This window comes from Mugil cephalus, chromosome 9 (assembly GCF_022458985.1).
Source record: "Mugil cephalus isolate CIBA_MC_2020 chromosome 9, CIBA_Mcephalus_1.1, whole genome shotgun sequence".
In the NCBI taxonomy this organism is placed as follows: Eukaryota; Metazoa; Chordata; class Actinopteri; order Mugiliformes; family Mugilidae; genus Mugil; species Mugil cephalus.
Window position 1 is genome coordinate 8,712,992 of NC_061778.1, and position 21,268 is coordinate 8,734,259.

General features: G+C 43.0%; 1 protein-coding gene across 1 annotated transcript in view; it reads right to left on the minus strand.

The window, feature by feature from the left end:
- Positions 1 to 3,867: 3,867 nt before the first annotated feature.
- The window catches only part of rtn4rl1b (reticulon 4 receptor-like 1b), a 139,861-nt gene continuing 122,460 nt past the window's right edge, over positions 3,868 to 21,268 (minus strand). Inside the window, exons 2-3 of the mRNA XM_047594180.1 lie at positions 7,911 to 8,362; positions 3,868 to 6,729 (exon numbers count right to left, since the gene is read on the minus strand). Coding sequence (XP_047450136.1) covers positions 5,836 to 6,729; positions 7,911 to 8,362 — 1,346 coding nt within the window. The 3' untranslated portion in view covers positions 3,868 to 5,835. The remainder of the gene's footprint in view (positions 6,730 to 7,910; positions 8,363 to 21,268) is intronic.

Genomic DNA, 21,268 nt, shown 5'->3' on the forward strand with positions numbered 1-21,268 from the left:
CTCTCAGTTTAGCATGCAGACCGGCTGCATTGTAGAACTGGAGCACACCACCGCTCTGGGGGGATTTTGAGCTAAATAAATAGGCAAAATAAAAGAGCTGTAAAAAGAAAGGCTTTTATGGAGAAAGAGGTGATATTGGCTTTGTGATTGAGCGGGGAGAGTGGGACTCACAGAGAGGAGAGAGGAGTGCAGAGTCACACTGGGTGCAAGTGTGGTGGCATTTTGTGGTGTTTGGGCTCTTAATTATCATGTCCCCCAGTGTGCCGTCTCTCTTCGAGGCTCAGCCACTTTCTTCATCTCCTTTTCAATTTTCTAATTGCATGGTTTTAATTAAAGCCACACAGCAGTGACAGCGAGTCAATTAAAAGCCAAGAAATGGGAACAGATAGTCGGCGGCGGTGGCGGCGGCTTTTCTTCTTTGGGAGGGGCCGGTCTTTATTTCCAACCTGTTTGTCTATCAGCGAGCACAGAAACCACAATACCGTCAAGCCCCCGGATGGATCAACAAGCTTTATCTCCCCTGCATACATGAAGTGATGAGAAATCTCACAAGCTGGTGCTACATTAGGGCCCGTAGTGTGAATTGGTGATGTATAATAAGAGCTTTGAGGTTCCCACGTATCTACATTCATGGTATATTTATAGCTAAAGACTCTTGGAATAACGCAAACCTCTTTCATGTATTTTTCACAGTTTGCATGCGTTGTTTGTTCTTTGCTTTACCGCTGTGATTTCCCGTCTGCTTGCATTCTCCTTGCATACATTTCTCCCCAATGAATCCCAGCCAGTAACTGCTCACTTACTGGTGTATTGTAGTCTCCATCTCCATATGTGCCTCTTCTTTTCTTTTTTTAATAATACCACATTGTAGAACTTATTTCCACTCATCCCATGTTTTAATTATGCAAGCATCGTTTTGGCTCCAGCTTCTATCGATGACGTCCTACCTATTTTTATATATAGGACCTTGGTGCTGAACTGGGTCCTGAATGTATTTTTCCTCCCAGATTTCATCTGCAGTGAGACAATTACACACCCCCCCCCCCCCCCCCCCCCCCCCGTCTCCTCCTTTGATGTGCTTTACAAATAAGTGGGTCAACTCTGATGAGAGTATCTGTGACTCAGATACTAATTTACCTCGATGTTGAGGAAAATCTAACAATGTGGTGTAGAACCCTCCGCTGACGAGATATCGCCAGCTGCAAACGCTCGAGTACCCGAGTACTTTCTGTTCAACTTCCATTATTTTCAGATTTTGCCTAATTCATTCCAGCTGCACCGTCTGCGTGGCAGGCATATTTAGATAACTCGAAGAAAATTTGCTCACTTACCGTGGCATTAACTGATGTCACAGTACAACGCCTGTTTCATTCTTAATCTGTTCAGTATTGACTATGATGTTTCAGTTTATCTAATGTGAACACATTTATATCAGTGTTTTAAAACCCCTGAATAACGTTAAATGCCGTGTTTTTAATCATCTCGTGGAAACTCCACAGCTGCTACTGCGGCGCGGGCATGTGGTCATTTTTATAAAGGCTCTTTTGGACCAAACAGCACTGATTACTCCCCAGAGGGTAGCCACCAACTGCTGAGCTCCCCTGAGAAGTATATACCTCTAAGGGCTTTTTTTTTGTGATGTTGTTAGCGCAACAACATGCAACAATGTCACACAAAGCTCAGGCTTCACTGTTACTGTTACCCTTTGTTCGGATTTTAAACTTCACGAGCTGTTGTTTGTGTAGCTAACGTCGCATTCATGTTTTCATCCTATCACCATATGCCTGGAACCATCATCATTTTTGAGTTTCTTGATTTATTTTATTAAGCTTCTTGGTTTTTGTGTTACTTCCCGTGTTTTCCTTTGATTACCTACTGGTTTCTCCTTGTGTGCTCCACCCTCATTGGTCTCACCTGTGTGTCGTCTTCCCCCTAACCATGTGTGTATATAAAGCCCTGCTTTTGTCCCCTGTCGTGTCGTTTTTGTCCCCATGTTCTCGTCTTCATGTTGCCTTCATGCCACGTTTTCGTCTCCAAACTTAAGTCCTCATGTTTTCGCCTTCTTCCACGTTTCATGTTTCCTTTTGTTTTTGCTTTTCTGGTCCTGTTTGGACTCCCTGCCGCCTGCAGCACCTTTTCTTAAATTCTGTTCTTCATTAAATACTTTTAGTTTGCACCTCGGCCTCGTACATCTGGGTCCCACCACAAAACTCTACCGTCCTGACCGAACACGTTACAAAAAGTCCCTCGTGTTGGGAAAACGCATACACTGAGTGTTCTATATTCAACTCGGCCTGGTGCTATTTATAAATATACATTAATATTATAATCATTTAGCATTCAGTATTAAGCTATCCCTTTGCTAAAATCTGTTGGATTCATGTTAATATGTATTTAACGAAATTTAAATTTGTGGGGGAAATTAAAAAATATACAAAAAACATCTAATCAATCAACGATTTTCTGTTTAAGACCTTTGCCTTAAGGAAAGAACTGGATATATACAGTATATTTTTAATGCTCCTGTTTACTGCTTAGATAAACACCACTCTCATGTCTCCATGAATGGGAAATTAAAGCGAACATAAAAACTGGAGCCAGCCAACTGTGACTCCTTAAGAAACAGAATCTTCTTTTAATGAGTTTCGATTAGTTCTCAAAAGTGTAAAAATAAGGGAGGTTCGTATTTGCATTTTAAAGGTTGTCTTATTAAATTAGCGTACAGTCTAATATTTATAGAAAAATCTAAAATGGTCCATTTATCAAAGCTAATAACTAAAATAATCAAATCACTTCAGTAACATCATGGTTCCTTTCTCCCCCCAGTGATGGATGTTTGTGTGCATGTGAACAAGCTTGTTCGGAAAACTACACACCTTCAGCTCTGGTAAATAGTTACAAATGAATGTAGGGATGCCTTGTATTCTGTCTCCAGTCTACCGCAGAGACACACAACCATTCATACTTAAATTATAAAAAGTACTTTAAATATGTACACGATGATGGACATCTGAAAACTGGCAGGATTTTGAACATGGCTTCAAACTAAAATACCAAAAAATGTTCATTTAATTATTTAATTTTCACAGTCCTTTTGAGCTGTGCCGCGAATTAAATGTTTGTGTAACCAGGATTTTTTTTGCGAGTTATGCGAAGGAAGGCTGAATAAGAGATGTCACCGGAGACGTGTAGGTGTTTCTCGAATGAGCTGGGAGAGGGTGACAACGGCCGCTAAGCAGATGAGCATCAAACGCCAGATGCCGGAGCTGCTATCAATTTAAATATAATTGCACAGCACTTTCATCCATGCGGACAACCACTCCTTCTGTGCTCATTTATCATTTAACTGAATTTGGGGAGAGAAAAAAAAAAGTTAAATTGAACACTTACTCGGATCAATTTCTATCAGGGCAAGATGAATTTAGAGAGGAAATAGAATTTATGTTCTAAAGGCTCATTAATAATATTAATAATAGCCTAGAATATCCACAGATCCCATGTGACACTATCATTAATATCCTTAGTGCTTTTAGATGATTTATTGCACTGCACTCCATGACGCCACAGTTTCCGTGTCATCTTTGGATTTGCTACTTTTTTTGTGTGTGTGTTGTTTGTATAGAAAATCATGTTTAAAGGGCTGCATGCAAAGAGGAGGCCTATTTGTAGGATGATGCTATAGTTTAGTCTGGGGGTGGGGGCTGATCGGTGGAGACACATTGCAAAGTGCAGCAAAGATAGAGGGGTAAACATGGAGGGGGTGGGGGGTTAGCTAAGTTTGCAGACGGAATCAATTTGAGCCTTGAATGAGTTAAAACGGAAAAAAAAAGTTCTAAACGCAGCAATAAACACACGCAAACTGCAACGGTAGACATAAGAAGATATAGATTTTAATATCTTTATAAACATTTTGTACTGTCGACCTTTGATGATAACGTACGGAAACCATTTAATTATGGCAAAGAAATACAAAAAGAAGACGAATCGGCGTACAGTAGAACAATAAAGAGGGAGGTGAGGAATTATTGTGCATCGGACAAAGAAAAGAGTCTAAAAATATGACATGAAAAATACGTAAATAAATGAATCACCAGGAAAAAAAAAATTCGGAAACTGAAACAGCCCTCCCGACAGGAGGAGCGGAAAACCCTGTTATCATCATTGATGTCACTGATATTGTTTTTCTCATAGTAATACAGTAAATGATTAATATCAGCACTGCAAGAAGTCCTCTTGGTACAGTTCACATCATTGATACAAACAACATCTTATCAGTACATCTAAGGGAGGCACAAGAGCTCCAGAAGTACAGCAAGACGTCCCGTTAATAGTCCATCCGCCAATCTGCGTTTGACCGCTTCCCCTTATCACGTCAGAAGCAAATGTCTTGGTCTTGGATCCACGTGGACAATCAGTTAATAAAGAGGCATAATTCTTGCTGCATGATCCCAGTTTTGCCATGCTCCATTCAAATTGTTCGTTTGACGGTTTATTGATCACAAAAGTCATTTAAGGTACACACATTTTTTTTGTTTTGTTTTGTTTTTTTTTCCTAGAGACTTGTTCCTGTATCTCTTTAAAGATTGGAGATAAAGAAAAAAAAAGGGTTCCCCGCGTTCTCGACGAGGAAGGGATGTACTCGCTGTGGAGGAATCGGTTCAACGCAACCTCGCGGGGGGGAAAACTGGGAGACCTCCCAACCCTCGACCTCTAAAGGCTCCTATCTGCCCTGTGGCAGGGATCCATGTCTAGGTCCATTTTTGTGTCTTCCAAAAAATCAAATGAACAACATCTTACACGAGATACAGACAGACTCTTCAATATTCACAGCTTGAGCTCCCAGAGACGCACATTGTTTTCCAGGCAAATGAAAACAGTGGATGGCAGTCCTCATCATCTTGAAGCAATTAGCAGCTTAATCTTCAGTTGCACAGAAGGAGAGAGGTGGCTTAAACAAAAGATGCCAGACAGAGCTGCGTGTTGAAATACTGTTAGACAGAAGGTTCGGTACCTGGGGGGGAAAGAAAAAGCCAGCGTTGTGTTGAGTGCCGTGGTTGTTGCTGTTTATGGCCTTAAAATATCTGTGGCTGTACATTTTCACTCTGGAGTGAGAATGGCAAATTCCTATCTCTGATATTGACTGACAATTTATTGCCATGTTTATGTCTTTGAGAAACAAGGAAACAGCAGTTCGGGTTTGCTGTTAGCAAAGGATGCAACAGAAAAATACATTTGGCAGAAAGGATGAGAGCAGGATAAAACTCACGCTGGAGGCTGTACACGGTCATCGACTTTCCATTTAAACCTTCTTGATAACAATTTACAAACTGCTGAACTTAAAGCTCAATGGGGCACTTATAAAGACCTAGCTTATATGTTTCTGAGCCAACTAGCCAACAAGCTGTACCTCGCCTACCTACTCCGTCATCGTCATCATACTCTTTTGCTCTGTTGTCACCAAATTTTGGTTATCTGAGCTCCAGTTGAGCGAAAAACTGAAATATATAAGACACCAGGACGCACGGCGATGAAATCATACAGGCATTGGCAGTGCAAGCTTTGTCTGCGTTCACCTTTTATCTCCCTCAATCCCTCTGAATTTGTGCTGTGAATTTCTCTGAAAGATGTTTGATGCTTTGATACCTGTTTCAACAGTGAAGCTCCCTACACAACGTTTACACATATAATCCCACTCACACTCACACACACATACATAACAGACACACAGGCCTTATAGTGCAGGAGCAATAGAGGGTCCGAGGGCTGCATTTTCTTGTTGTTCTTGTTGTTGTTGTCATTTTTTTTGAGATTAGCATAAGCTAAACCCTCTGAAGGTCAACGGAGAATGCAGTCAGTGTTTGTCACTATCAAGGCCACACAGAGGGTGTAGACATGTAGTAAGGGCTGGGATAGTGTTGCCCTGTTGTTGGCTTGCTGAACCCCGCTAGGGGGGCGAACAGTGGTCCGGGGGATGCACTTGTGCTTCCTCCGTGTGACCGTGCCATCTGGGGACGTGTGGTCGTGTTTCCCCCCTTCTGTGAAATCTGGGGACGAATCCTCCTTGTCTGCCATGACCTCTTTCGAGTGGTGGACCTCGTTGTCACCCTTGCCCTTGATCATCCTGTTGCGAGGCTTCGTGCAGTTCCGATAACGGCCGGGCCTCGAGGGATGCACTATGTGGGTCTGGCCCCCAGAGCCCACTGCTACTCCACGATTCATAGACGGATTCACCGTGCCAGATAAATTGTTAGTCTGGGCTCTGGACTCAGAGTTAGGAACAGTCGGCGAACAGTTGGGGAAGTCCTCCTTGCGCAGCTCCTTGAGGTCTTTCCCCACCATGTCAGCTGGCGTGTGGCAACCCACCGAGGACGTCGAGCCACGGAAACGCTTCAGCCACTCCCACAGCGACACGGCCTTGCAGTCGCATGACCAGGGGTTGTCGTTGAGGCGTAGGTATTCCAGGGCGGGCAGCGTGTCCAGGCACTGTCCGGACAGCTCTACCAGGGAGTTGTTGAACAGGTAGAGGGTGGTAAGACGTTTCAGGTCGTGGAAGGCCAAACGGTCGACCCACTCTATCTGGTTTTGGTGGAGAAGCAAACGGTCCAAGGCTCGAAGACCTCTGAAGGTGTTCTGGTTCAGGCTCCACAGGCGGTTTCCATGCAAGAACAGGTGGCTCAGGTTGTGTAGATCCATGAATGTGTCATCCTGCAGGAACTTCAGATGATTATCCTGAGGAGGTACAGAAAGCATAGTACACCGTGTTTTCAGTCCAGCATTACTGTATCACTGTAAATGCCAGGCATACACATCGTGAATTGTCAACATTCACATGGTGGATCTTATTTGATCTGCATTCACTACTAACATTGTTTAAACAAATGAAATACTCTATCTGTAACTATTTGTTTAGCGAACAAGCCCTATGTTTCTTGTACTCCAGGGAACCATTCCTGAAATGCACTTTACGGTGAATTTAGCTTTTAGCTGAGGGACCAGAGTCAATAAGAACACACAGGACAGGTTTAACCCTTTATAGGGCAAGGAACCATATTTGGTAACTTCCACATACGTGCAAGCGTGGTTCTACATATGGTTCAATGGTTACCACCACTCGGCAAAGATCAAGGAAACATTCTCAAGTCCAATGTGATCTGCATGAACATAGATGCTATATTAGGCACCACAAAGAAGTTGCTTATGTTGTCTATTGTGATAATGTGTATGTTGACAAGTGCCTGAATCTGCATTTCTTTTCTAATGATCTAAATCAGTGGTTCGCAACATTTTTTCCTTGGAGTCCCCCCTACTTGTATCTAAGATTTTTTTCCCCAAGTTGTTGTGAATGCAGCATCAGTTGCAGCTGTATCTCAACCAAGCATGCCGAGACCCACCCCCACCCTACTTCTGACTGGCTAGTGATGTTAGTTTAGAGAGGGAAAGCTGCATTACTCTCATTCCATTGGCAGGCAAACTCAATTGACTACTTGAACCTAACAATATCCCGCATCAACATTTTTTTTTTCCTGAATGTTTATCTTTTTTTTTTTTTTAATTGCGATCAAATGCCACACTCTGGGGATCCTGTGCAGTGTTGGAATACTTTAAGACCTGCATCATACATGTAGTGAGACACGCAATACTGGTGAAACAGCTGAAAACTAATGGTGAGCTCAGATCAAACAAGTTGTAGTGCACTGCGGACCCCAGGTTGGGAACCACTGATCTAAATACATCTTCACATTAGTTAGGAACCTCACATGGTAAATTCATCGATCTTATGTCCGAAAATGACACTTTAGTATTTTAATGAGTGCCATATAAAGGGTTGAACTCTACAGTAGATTTTTAGTGGTTTCTAATGGTTTCTAATTAATTGCATTATGCTCAAGCAAACCGTGTACAAAGTGTACCTGCAAGTAGAGATACTGTAGATTTCTGAGGCCTTGGAAGATGTTATTTGGAAGTGAACTGAGCCCACAGCGGTACAGGTGAAGTGCATTGAGGCGACTCAGCCCGTGGAAGGTGTCCTCAGTCAAGGAGCGCAGGTGTCGGTTGTCTCCGAGGTCCAGCTCCTCCAGCAGCGTGAAGCCATGGAACGTGGAGGGTTCAATGTATGTAATGTTGTTGGAGTAAATCCAGAGAGTGACGGTGTTGGTGCTGAAGTGGCCCCGTAGTAGTCGATGGATCTTATTGTTCTGCAAGAAGATGCGCTCACTGTCGGGAGGAATACCTTCGGGGACCGACAGGAAGTTGTGGGCTTGGCAGGAGACCGTGCTGGGTGCGGTGTAGCAGATACAGTGGCGGGGGCAGGACCAGGAAAACTCCAACCCACAGAGAACCAGCAGGAACTCCAGCCCACAGCCTGCAAAGAGAACACACAAGTAATGAGTGATGGGAAAGTTGAGAAAGAAGAGAGATTACGAAAAAGACACAAAATAAAAGAAAACTTTTTTATTATCATTTGGCATTTAGAGTTGGTGCCTCTGCATCTAGTTCAAAACTTAATATGGTTAAATATATCCACAGCACACAACCAAGGGTAATGAGAAAGCCCTTAGATTTGCATGTGTTCAGCCACAACATTAAAACCACTGACAGTAGAAGTATTAATAGATGTAGAACATTGACCATGTTGTGATAATACAATGTTCTGCTGGGAAACTTTTTGACCTGGCATTCATGTGGATGTTACTTAGACATGTACCACCCACTTAGACCAGACCAGACACCCCCACCCATAGCAAACGCAAAGACAGTTTGGGGAACCACTCAAAAAAACATGAAGAACAGCACAAAGTGTTGATCTGACTTCCAAAGTCACAAGATCCTAAACTGATCAAGTATCTCTGGGATGCATTGAAACAAGCCTGATCCTAAGAGGACCCTCCTCTCAACCCATAAGACCCAAAAACCCTGAACAATACTTTGTTTCCAGACACCACAGGACATCTTCAGAAGGCCCATGTCCATTCTCTCAAGGCACAAGGGAGACCTACACAGTGTTAAAGAGACATTACATCTCTTTATCCATGCTACTTCTGTGGCTAAAAATGATGCGTTTTTTACAAAGCGGTGACACAGTTCTTTGTGCCGAAACAATCAGAGTGCGCTACGCTTATGGACCTTCTTGCTGACGGCTTGCAGCCCAAATCCACTTGAGTGTGTTTAGGCCCACAATGAGGAGTCTTTCGGAGGGAGCAAACAATACCACCTGCTCCGCTGAGTCACACGATGCAAGACTCTTGGCTGATACAACACATGCAGCAATTTCAGAAATTACCCTTTCCAATATTCTCACTCCTTCAGGCAAATACATTATTAAGAGTCCGGTCCCCTCCCCGAATCCATTGGCACTTCTTCGCAGGGAGAAGAAGCTGCAATCACTCCCTTTGTGCGGTTAAACGGGGCGTGGAGCGCTTATTTAAACCTACAGTAAGCTGCCGTTAGGAGCTTTCTGATCAGTGACGTGATTCCCCGGGTCCTCGAGATGGGAGATGCGACTTATCTGAACTGCCTCATCTGAAAAGCGCACAACTCAGAGCCCATCACGAATGCCCCATCCGACAAACCCCTGGCTGTCTCCCCCTCAATTTATTATTCACAGCATAGAAGAGGCTTGATTCACTGCCTCCAATCGATATGCCTCTGTTGCTTTGTAACTCACCCTATAATCCTGGGTCTTTTATGCTGGAAATTCAGGAGCAGAATTACTCTTCGCCAAGAGACAGCCCTATTTATCTGAATGTATTTTCTTGCCAAACTGTGGCTAAGCTGTGACATTCAGTGTCTGACTCCACTGACCTTTAACAGTAATTCTCTGTGTCTAGTTGCAGAACTGGAGCATGGAGCTGTGCGTCACCTGAACAGGAGTGTGCTCTCTCGGGCACGGATCTAATCCTATTTGTTAAGCCATGCCACTGGGCAACAATGGAAATGCATGCATCCTCCTAAACCAGAAATGTGCTCACTAAATGAGGTGATTCTTCACGGTTGAACACTGTCAAAAGGTTGCGTTCATGCTCATGTGCGCCGGTATGCAGGTAAATTGTGTTGGAGACCGTGACACGGCGTGAGAGAACTACAAAGGGGCCTTATCTTTATTTAGACTTCTGACGCTACTGTCATGACCCGCATCAGGACATGAATCGTTCGGCTGTCTCCAGATTCTTAACGCCAGGAGGACGAAACGAGAAAGCCGTTTCACTCTTTTGTCACTCAGCGGGCGCTTGTTTATTTATTTATTTTATTTTTTTTCGCCCCCATCTCAATCCTGCTCTCCTGCCATTTCCATGAAGACGTATCAAGCATGGCGCCGACTGACTGAGTAAATAGATGAAAACGTTTTGCATTACTCCTGGGAAATAAAGCTATGCCTTATTCCTCAGACAAATAAGACAAGACACGGTAAATTTTCCAGCCGCTCTTGTGGGAAAATTTGCATTAAGTCAGCATTCACCAGGTACTTGAGATGCAGCATTGTAATCGTTTAATTTGGTACTGGTTCACATTTTATTAGTCTATTGACCCTCACACTAAAAGCATTTTGTAGAAGAACTCACAAAATAAAACAAAGCCTTTTTCTTTTCCATCGTTTCCGAGATCAGACGACGCTTTGTTCAATCACATGTCGTGGCAGGAAGCCGTCCGAAGAGATCCCATTATTCGCGAAACTGATATCCTCACTTGAGTAATTATTTTTTTGAGGCCTTAAACTATTTCCATTAACACCTTACTTCATGCATGTCTTTCAGTGGAATTAGGTAGCAGATTCCGAGAGGGGAAATTATCCGAGCGGGCGAGAGGCAGACAGTGATAAGCGTGATGCGCGCGGGCGGGGGGGTGGTGGGGGCGGGGGCGACGAGAATGTAGATGCTGCCGAGATAGTGAGACATTTTGAATCAGTGATCTGCTAATCATGTTGGACACATAAGGATGCGCCTCCGCTCCTCTCACTCCGCTCAGCTTGTTTGTAATAGATTCTTTACCCCCGCTAAATTTGTTCCTCTGAAATGGCAGTTTTTACCACTTTGCAAAAAAAAAACAAATAGAAAAAATCATACTAGGTGTAACTTCTTCCTCTGTTACTTCCCTATCATCTTTTTCTTTCTTTCTTTTTGCACCATCTCAGTTGAGTCTCTGTATGTAAATGCTGTTTTTGTGGTAATAGTATCTCAGACTCCCTTTTATATATATATATATATATAGATGCAGACTGGAATGGCAAGGAAAATAACTTTTCCCCCTGTTTTCATCCAAAATCAGGACATTTATGCTGTTGTTTTTTTTCCAGCTGGCATAACTTGCTTTGTAGACTTTAAACCAGTCTCCGATCACAGCAACCCAATCCCTTGCAGCACTACGCTAAACACAAACGCAGACATAAATGCAACGTCTTTAATGTGGTTTACCGGTTTTCTCTAAGACATGCATTCTCAAGCACTGACACATGCTGTATGTGGGTTTTGGGAATGAATGAGGCAGATCATGTCAGTGTGACGAGCATAAAGGAATGAATGACTCTTGCTTACGGAGCTTTCGGCAGCGAGTCTGGCTTTCAGCGGCGCACAGAGGGAAAAATAAGTATTGTGCGGGAACGCTGTCCTTAAATGAAAATGTAAAAAATTAATGTGTGTCGTAGCTGCATTGTGTGCTCGCACAATAAGCCATTCAGCTCAGACTGTATTATATAAATAGCTTTGGACACGACGGAGCGTATATTCTGCCAATAGTGCCTATTGGAATTTGGCAGAATAAAGGGTAGGCTCTGAAAGAGTGATAATGTGTTTTTGGAAAAGAAAAGGCGCTGATATTTCTGGCAGGATTCTGGCCTGTGTATTAACACTCTCGTCACAAGTCTTTCACCTCCAAATCTCTCGCTGTGAAGTTCCCCATCAACCCCCGTTTCCCTCCCTGCAGAAACCACTGATAGCTTTTCACAGGGATAACCACGTTTGACCTCTCGACCCCATCGTCCCGCCATGTTTCCCCCTTTTTTTTTTTTTTTTTTTCTGGTGCGGGTGCAGGAACGGGAAAAGGATAAATAAATGAATAAAACGGAATGGTGCGGGTCCCCTGACAGACAATGAGACGTGACTGCGTAGAATATCAATGAAACACAGTTCACACTAGATTTGCCCTCATGAATAACACATCTCGGCTAATGGGAGAGAAATGGGACGTCTGTAAAGCTGCGTGACTTTGCCCATCATTAGACTGGACAAACTCAATTTCCTGTGTCTCTCCAAAGACCCTGATAAGCGCCGCGGTGTTTTTGCTCCCCACTATTGGCTGGCTCTAAATAATGGCTCGACTCGCTCCGTACTCAAAAGGTGTTTGTAATCGTGCTGGAGCACACAGCGGCGAGGCGGCGCGTTAGATTATTGATTAAAAGGGAGCCGCTGTTCTGAGGAGCGTGGCTTCAAACATCAGAGCTGTGGGTAATTCTCGTACATGTTGTTGATGCAATTAACAAATAACTTTTTAACCAAGCGGGGCAGCAGCAGGGTCACATCTCAGTCACCCTCTGCCAACAGGATGTTGTAAGTGAGGCTAAGTATCGATGGTATCGATACCAAGGCCTGTATCGGTAGCGTGATGAGATCGATACCTTTGTTACAGTTTCTTCTTTATACGTCCTGCAAATTACTCGTCACAGAGTTCATGTGAAAGCAGCTTCTCTGCAGGCGTGTGCGCGGCAGGAGCTTCTCCATCCTCGCCTTTAGTGAAAGGTGGATATGGACAGGGTTTGGCATCGATATGACATCGATCCCAGCATCACAGCGGCATCGCACAGCTGGAACTGATGCCGCTATTGAAATGCGTGGGTACGCTGAAGAGAAGACAACTACACGGGATGCAGGCTCCCTTCTGTGGTGTAAAATTAATGAGCCAACATTTCCCTCTCTGAGATATTTTTATATTTATTATTACACTGTTGTTACATTGTTGTGATTACTGTTGCTGGCTTTATTTTCCATTGTTGTTGTGTTGGTTAGATTGTTCTATTTATATTTTTGTTCCGTTGTTCCTTTTTCTTATTTTGCACTAATGACTTTTTTTTCTAAAACAGTTATGTGTAGTGAAAGGGGAATTATTTTTGTAGTGTTAAACTGTTTTACATTGTAATTAATTAAGAAAATTCGTTTTATTTTCCTAAATATTTGTCCTGTATTTTATCATAATCAACGGACTAAAGGAAAAAATACAAAGTTATTCAATGATCGTGACATTTCAAGGAAAAGTATCAGATCGATACCAAAATTCCCAGTTTCACCTGGTCGTTAGTGGGGGTCTTTGGGTCCTATGGGTTGAGGGGAGGGGCCTCTGTGGTGACTTGTTCCAGTACATCCCATTGTTTTTTTGTTTTTTTTTAGTTGTTCCTGGACTTTTGTGTGTGTGCATCAGGCTGCATCCTGCTGGGGTTGTCTGCTGCCATCAAGGAGTGTCATTAGCTGCGTTTCCATTGCACTTTTGCGATAAACTGTTATATGGATACATCTGGAAAACCGCCTCATGAGAGCATAAAAGTGTTTTAGCGATATTTGAGAGGTTTTTCAAAGGTGGCGTGTTTCCATTTCCACAGTTTTTTATGGCGATATTTTTGTTTCTGCGCATTTCTATGGGTAATGGAAATATAGCATGTTATAGGGGTGGGGGTACCTGGTCTGGTGTAGTCGTACACGTCTAAGTAACATCCACATGAATGTCACGTCCAAAGGTTTCCCAGCAAAACGCTGAATTGCCACAATATGCTCAACGTTATTGACTTCTGCTGTTGGTGGTCATAATGTTACGCCTGATCGTGTGCCTGCTGCGAGTGTCAAAACAGCTCATCAGAAATTCCACTGAAATTTCATCCAGTTCACTGAAGAACATCTGGAATACTTTCTGTATTGTTTGGCTCCTACACATTTAAATTATTCTCAGCATTTAACAGACTTGCTCATTCTCGTCTTCTGTAACCGTTTGAACATGTGATCTCCACACAGAAAGGCCCGGTCTTGCCCTTTAACAGACTTCAACAAACAATTTTAAAAAAAATCAAACAAACAAAAAATTTGCACTACTAATAATGAGACTATATGGTCGTATATAAACGGGTTTTACATGAAGTCACTTTCTTTGTCTCTTAGATTATATAAGGCGTGATTACACGGTGAGCTGAACAATGCTGTGAACAGAATATCAGCCTCTGACATTGCCAGTATGGGTCAGGGAATGTGTATTTATCTTAATTAGCAGGGCCGGAACAAAAGCACAACAGCAAGTATTTATTCTTAAAAGATAAAGACGGAGCAGTAATGGCACACGCACAATACTTTCACTCAAGCTCTCGCTCTCATTAGCATTTTTAAAGAATTTCTCTGTTGACTTGTTGAAAATACTGATTACTCGCATTGTTGTCTGACTGAAGCAGACTCACACATGAACGCCTCTGCCAACATCTGTGACCAGCAGCATTTGCCTGGGAGTATTTGTTTTTGTCTCTCTCTCTCTCTCTCTCTCTCTCAGTCGCTCCTTCTTTTTTTTTTTTTTTCCTTCCTTTTTTTGGGTTTTGACTGCACAATGTTATAGATTTCATCTCATTTGCGATTCCACGGCCGCACTGCGGGCGATATTGCCTCATAAGGTTGTCTGACTATTCTTCTAGAGAATGAAAAGGAAAATGGGCAAGAACAATGACGATGGTGAAATACTTTAGAAACGCGGCATAGAAAAGAAATATTTCAGAAATGCGCTGCATCGCCATCCTCCTGGTGCAGAGGCAAAGTGTTTCCGTCTGTATTAGAGCAGCATCATAAGCAGTCTGGCTTCTTATCTCGTGTCAGCATGCCACAGATAAATTAGGTCACCCAGAGCTGATAGAGTAATTAGTATATACAATAAATTAATAAAATATCAAGAAGATCCTCTCTTCTTTTCTTCCTTTCCTCATTTGACTTTCCTCCTCTCCATTTTCTTTCGTGTGATTCATTTCCACAGATTTAGTCAGAATATCTTCAGAGGCCCAAATTCTAATGCACAAGCTGTTTTGGAGGCCAGCAGGACTTCTGCTGTTCTTTTTTTCCCCCCTCCTCTATTCTCTGTTTCATTCCTGTGATTTGCACCGTGAGTATCGGCACAGTGTGTGCTGTGAAACTCTCAACAGCCTTTCGACGCTGTCATCACTTCCTGCACATTATTTATAATTCGAAGCTCTTCTGTCGGCTTGGCTTCCTTTCAAAGCACCGAATGGCTTCATCTCTCTGATTGCATCCCTGCCAAGGCAGAAGAATGGCAAAAAGTAACGCAGGTGAGCGTTTAAGTCCACTCACATATCGGGGGTTGGCACGGAGAGCGCCAAGTTACATCAGCGTTAAATGCACCGGTGGGTTTTCAGCATTATTGATATTTATAACCTGCTAAGTGCGACATTACGGCTGTCGTGAGCAGCTGGCCAATCAACCGGCCCTTCCGTATTCGCTTTTTCTACAGAATAAACTGTATATTAAAGCAAACATTAATCAAAAAAAGTTGCAGAGGGAATCATGAGTTTGCAAAACAAACAATCACAGCAGTCCCTCTGACTTGCAGCTGAGACTCATTGCTTAAAGTGCTACTTAACACAAAAGCGCGTAGAAGGAGGTTAAACATAAACTAGACTGAGGTGATGTGAGTGACAGCAGTTGTTCTCAGGTAGAAAAAAAAAAAAAAAAAAAAAACAGGCGGCACCGTAAGGAGCGCGTACAGAATAAAGCGATGTGTGGAAAAGTGTTCAAGTGAATAAAGCTTATTAATTTCAAAGATGGAATCTGGAGCTTGTCAGGAGCCAGGTAGAGAAGTGGGCCGCTGATGAATGAGCTGTTCACAGATGTTTAATGCTGACATTTTAATTAACAGACTTAAGTTTGCAGAGGCACATGTGTACCTGCCGGTCTTTTACTCTCCAGTGTTTCAGGGTGTTCTGGCGAACGCTGATAGATGCCGTAGAGCAGATGCGCAGCATGTGCACCATCCGTGCACAAATGTACACGGGCTCACTAGTGGGAGCAACACTATCAGCCACCAACTACATTCATTCATCATGACAGCACAAAGCCAAATGATTCAAATATATTGCACTCCCTGTGGCGGTATTGCACTGCGCTGGCCAAACTAAACTAATGGTTCTGCCAAACCTATATAAATCATCCAAAGTGCATCCATATGTAGTTCATATACTGTAGTTCTATTAAAGTGATAGAGAGCATTCATAATGCAATTCTCATTGGTGGAGTGGATAATAATTATCTTTCATATTGATGGTCTGCGGCTCTCAGAGGTGTTTAGGAGCTTTATCTCCTCATATGTAAAGAAAATACTGTCTGCCTCGCAGTATGAATGTCAGCGGCGTCTCGCAGCTCGGTTTACCGAAATCCATCTGTCTCGTTATCACAACATATGGCAAATTCCAGCTGAATTTATTTCAGACTGAAAGGGCAACTACACATGCATCACACATATGAGACCCCAGAGGGTTAACAAGCCCCTTCTTTCAGATTTATGCAACGAGAGGCTTCATGGATCTTTTTTGGGGCCATTTTGCAGAAGAGCAGTTTGCTTTTATGGCAAGCAGATATAAAGTTTCCTTTCATCCTGATAGACTTGTGAACGTCAGTCAGTTGAGCAACTAGGATGTCTTTGTAACAGCAATTTTAAAAGTTTGTTTTATTCGTCACTGAGTTAAAGGTAGGGTATCTTAATTGTTAGTTCATAAATTAGGAACACAATAACGATTCATCGACAATTAAGAGAAAGAAAATGAAGGAATTAGACTCTAATTATAGATAAACACATTGTTGCACTGCTCCTCAAAGTGGCACCAAACAAACTACTCAAAAAATTACGTTCTCTACGTCAGATCTGACCAGTCTGCCACAGTCCTGTTTGCATGGACTTAATTTAAATCATCCATGGTTTTACTGTATAGATAAAATAGTTAAGTTGCTTTTTTAGAGTGGGACCAAGCACATTTAAAGCTGACTTAAGACACAGCAAACCAACTTTGCTCGTAGCGTCTTTGACCCTAATCTTTGGGTCCTCGCACCACCACCAACAGTCTTAACCCTGTACAGACTACTGCCATCTGCTGGTAAGCGTGCAAGCACAGAACCACAAACTGTATAAAGATGGATGATGGGAACAGCTCCTCAAAGGTGAAGCCAAAGCTAGTAGAGCGCCCCCTGGTGACAGGAGGCAGTTTTTGATCGGAAGCTCCACCCCCTCCCTGTTATTGGATGGGACTTGGGCCGAACAAAAACACTTAAGTACACGTCAAATAAATTTATTTCGGTGATGGGTTCAGTCATTTTAGGTCGTTAATATAATACATGTACTCACGTGTCAATTGTTCTGATTAGTTTTGTTTTAGTTAGTTATTTCAAATAACTAATTCAATTTGTCAGGATGTGATATCCTGATGGCGTTGTCAAGCTTTGTGAAGCAGTCCTGTAAATGTTGGATTTTTTTTCTCCCAATATTTCTTCGTGATTGGTGAAGTTAGAGTCTGGCGGTAGTGTGGGCGGGTCATCAATTTTGGACTGTACTGCGCAGACTCTGGCTCCAAATGCGCAAGATGTCGCCACCACCTCATCCCCAGGAAAATATCATCCGAATGGCCATATTTATATACAGTCTATGCACAGAACACATGCGCCTGCTGGCCATTGACTGTAGTGTTTGTATGCGTTAAAGTGCAACTATTTGGCCCAGAACTACCGGCCCTGTTTGCCTTCAGTTTGCTGTGTCCGCACCTTTCACACGTAACTCTAATCAGATGGACTATTATTCTGCCTTCTGTGCCACACACTTGATGTTGAAGTTACACTCTGTTAAAAACTCCCAGAGTTTTTAGCTGACTTCATAGGTTTCTGCAGCTGACTGGGCAATTGTCAGTCTGCCTGCCTCGTCCAGTCACTGCTTCTTGTTCAGTCACGCACGTGTAAGTCAATGACAGAGTGCAGCACAACCAATGATTGTGTGTCTCTGTCAAAGTGACAGCTAAGTTGTGATGACGCCGTGTGACAGCGAGCAGGCAGAAGGAGAGGAAAGTTACTCTACACTGCACTGTAGAGACTCTGCCTCAGCTAATAGAGAAGTATGGGCGACGGGAGGAGGAGGAGAAGAAGAAAGTGTAACAATACACATGGGGAAACATGTATACAGAAATGGTACTGGAGTTACTCCATGAACCAGAGGACCTGGTTACAAGCCCTGTGTCAGCAAGCATCTGCCAGATACAGAATCTGCGTAAGGCATTGAATCATTACCAGCTCCAGGGCTGCTGCTCTTTTACTGACCCTGTGCTTTGATGTTTCTGCAGAAGGGGCCAAGCAAAATATTGAAATTTCCCCACGGAGTTAATAAATTAACAGAATGTTTAGAAAAGCAGAGCAGAATGACCAGTGCGGCGCTGCAGCCAAATGTAAAAATGATTAATTTCTCCTTCTGGGATTCATACAGCCACACACACACAAAAAGAAAAAAATATATATATATATAATAAACTATTATTTATAACATTCCAATCAGTCTAATAGCACACTGATACACCCTGTAATTTGTCTCAATCTGCTCTGGGCATTTTATGTTTTTTATTTCACTGCCCTTCATTTCAAATACCTGTCAACTGAAACACAATAATTGTCGCGTGGACGGCCTGAGAGCAGCTTTCACTGCCCGACTTAACAACGTCTACGTGATATCGTGAATAATTTGCCATTATGTTTGGACAAATATTCCGTTTGTTTTAGCTGTTGAACTGTTATTGTGTTGCTGCTCACTTACCGCAGCAAATATAAAGCGAATTATGTTGCAGAACGTTGTATTAACTCAGAGATTTTCTTTACCACTTTCCCATCAAACATTGTTACGATTCAGTCTTTGTTTTAACTTCTTAAAAGCTTCAGATTGAATCTGCACCATGTTGACATTTGTAGATATGTCAATCACTAAGCTTCTACGCACACACAGATACAGTACGTGCCACTAAAAGCTTTTTGGATTAATGATTTAGAAGCTGCATAACTCTGCCCTGGGACCATCAGGTCAGTATAGACCCCCACCTGCATGAGAGAGGTAGCCTTTTCCAGTTCACTGTTCCCCACCTCATGGCACCCTTTACATGTTTCTTTTAAAACAAACTGTAAGGCACCTTCCTTCTACTGCAGCTGCCTCCTTGCATACAAACCTCACGCGCCCTAGATTCACCAGATCAATTATTCATAGCAGGTGAGAGTTTGGTGCTCCTTGTACGTAGAGACACACACACACACACACACGCTCGCACACACACGGAGAGTTTCAAAAGTCTCAGCTAATGGCTTCAAAGAGGCAAGGAGAAATGTGAAATCAAGCAGAAAAGCGTGCACAGGAACTGCAATGTATTGTGGCTCATTAGTTCAAGGAACAGAAGGATGACCAGGAGATAAAGGAGCCTCACATGGTGAAAACCTGAACTAAAAGACGCCCCCGAGGGAGGAAATAACGCACAGCCCAGGCATGAGTACACTATGTAGAGTGCTGCATCCATCTGCCCGCACCCTATACAAATACCGATAACTCAGGAAGTAACCTATATTGTGTTGGCTGACTGTATTAGATGAGCGACCAGAAGAAGCACTCACATGAGTCTTGCATGCTCGCTACCTGCACATTTAAAAGGTTTTGATTGATCCAGTCATTCGCAATAATGCCTGCACCATAATCCACTTTTGCAATTTACCCCCATCAGGCATAACATTATGACCACCTTGCTAATATTGTGTAGGTCTCCATTGGGCCTCCAAAGCAGTTGTGACTCATCAGATAATGGACATGGGCCTTCTGAGGGTGTCCTGTGGTGTCTGGGAACAGGATGTTGTCAGTGGGTGTCAGTGGGTCCTATGGTTTGAGGGGAGGGGCCTGTGTGGATGATCCCACAGATGGTTGATCAGTTTAGGATCTAGTGAATTTGGAGGCCAAGGTCAACACCTTGTGTTTTTCATGTTGTGTTTTTTTGCTGAGGATGGCTGCTGCCATCAAGGAGTGTCATTGCTATTGGGCGGAGCTGCCTGGTCTGGTCTAGGTGGGTGCTACATCAACACAAATGCCAGGTCCAAAAGTTTCCCAGCAGAACGTTGTGTTGTCACAAGATGGTTGATGTTGTTTACTTCCCCTGTTAGTGGTTTTAATGTTGTCGCTGATCGATGTATATGCTATTAGATCACCACATCTGGCTTTTGGAGATGAGAGCATGATGTGTGAACATATGCAGTTTTGAAAGCTGGAAATGAATTTTGTCTTTGCTCTGGGTTTAAATGAGACACTAAAGTAGAAACTAAATGTGGCCACTCACATGGGATTCTCTAACCAAATGTAACGTATTACGTAGAGTAGGCCACTGGCACATTTCTGGCCAGCTTTTGCTTGCAAACCAGTTGATTTGGGAAAAACCATGTCAGACAAAAAAAAAGTGGAGTGTGTTTTTTCTTCAGAAGGCGCCGTTGAGTGAGGAAAGAAAACACAACAGAATACAAAGGAGCAGAAGAAAGGGAGCAGGAGGGGAGAGGGGGCGGGAAGTAGAAGACCTTGATCTTAAGAGAGTAATCCCTTTTCATTAAGTGTAGTTTTTCAGACCCTGAGAGCTTCGCCATTGATCCTTGTGTAATGTCAATTCATTAATGTGCCGGGCCTCTGCAGGGCTTATCACCTTGAAGGACTGCAACTCTGTCTTTTAACAAATACACTCAGCATTTACTGTAACTTATTTTTTCCCCCCACAGTGAGAAGAGGGACTACTTTGAGATACGCTCTAGTCCTATCGTATTTAGATCTGTTTTGCTCCCAACTGGATTCTGTCTCGGTTTTTCCCCACTTTTTCATCCACACCGCTCTGTCTTCATTCGGTTGGGTTTTTTATATAAAGCTCCATCTGAGGGTGATAACTTATCATTTTTTTTTCCCGTTCAGTTCTCTAGTTGCCCTAGAGTCACTGTTCAGTCTCCATCGAGCAACTCAGCACACATACTGTAAACAGTACCTGCTCCTGTTTATGGAGTTTGCACTCCTGAGAAACCTGTGTGGAGCAGTGGTCTAAACGGCGGTGCTTCATGAATTGTTACCTCTCGCGCTTCTGTAAACGGACGCCGTTAATTGATGTTCCTCTTTACGTCCCATCTCTGCAATTATTTACTCCTCTGCTCTCTTCTGCCATGTCCCCCTTGCTGTTTAATTGATTTCGTTGTTGCTCCCCAAAACTACAAAGTCTTCG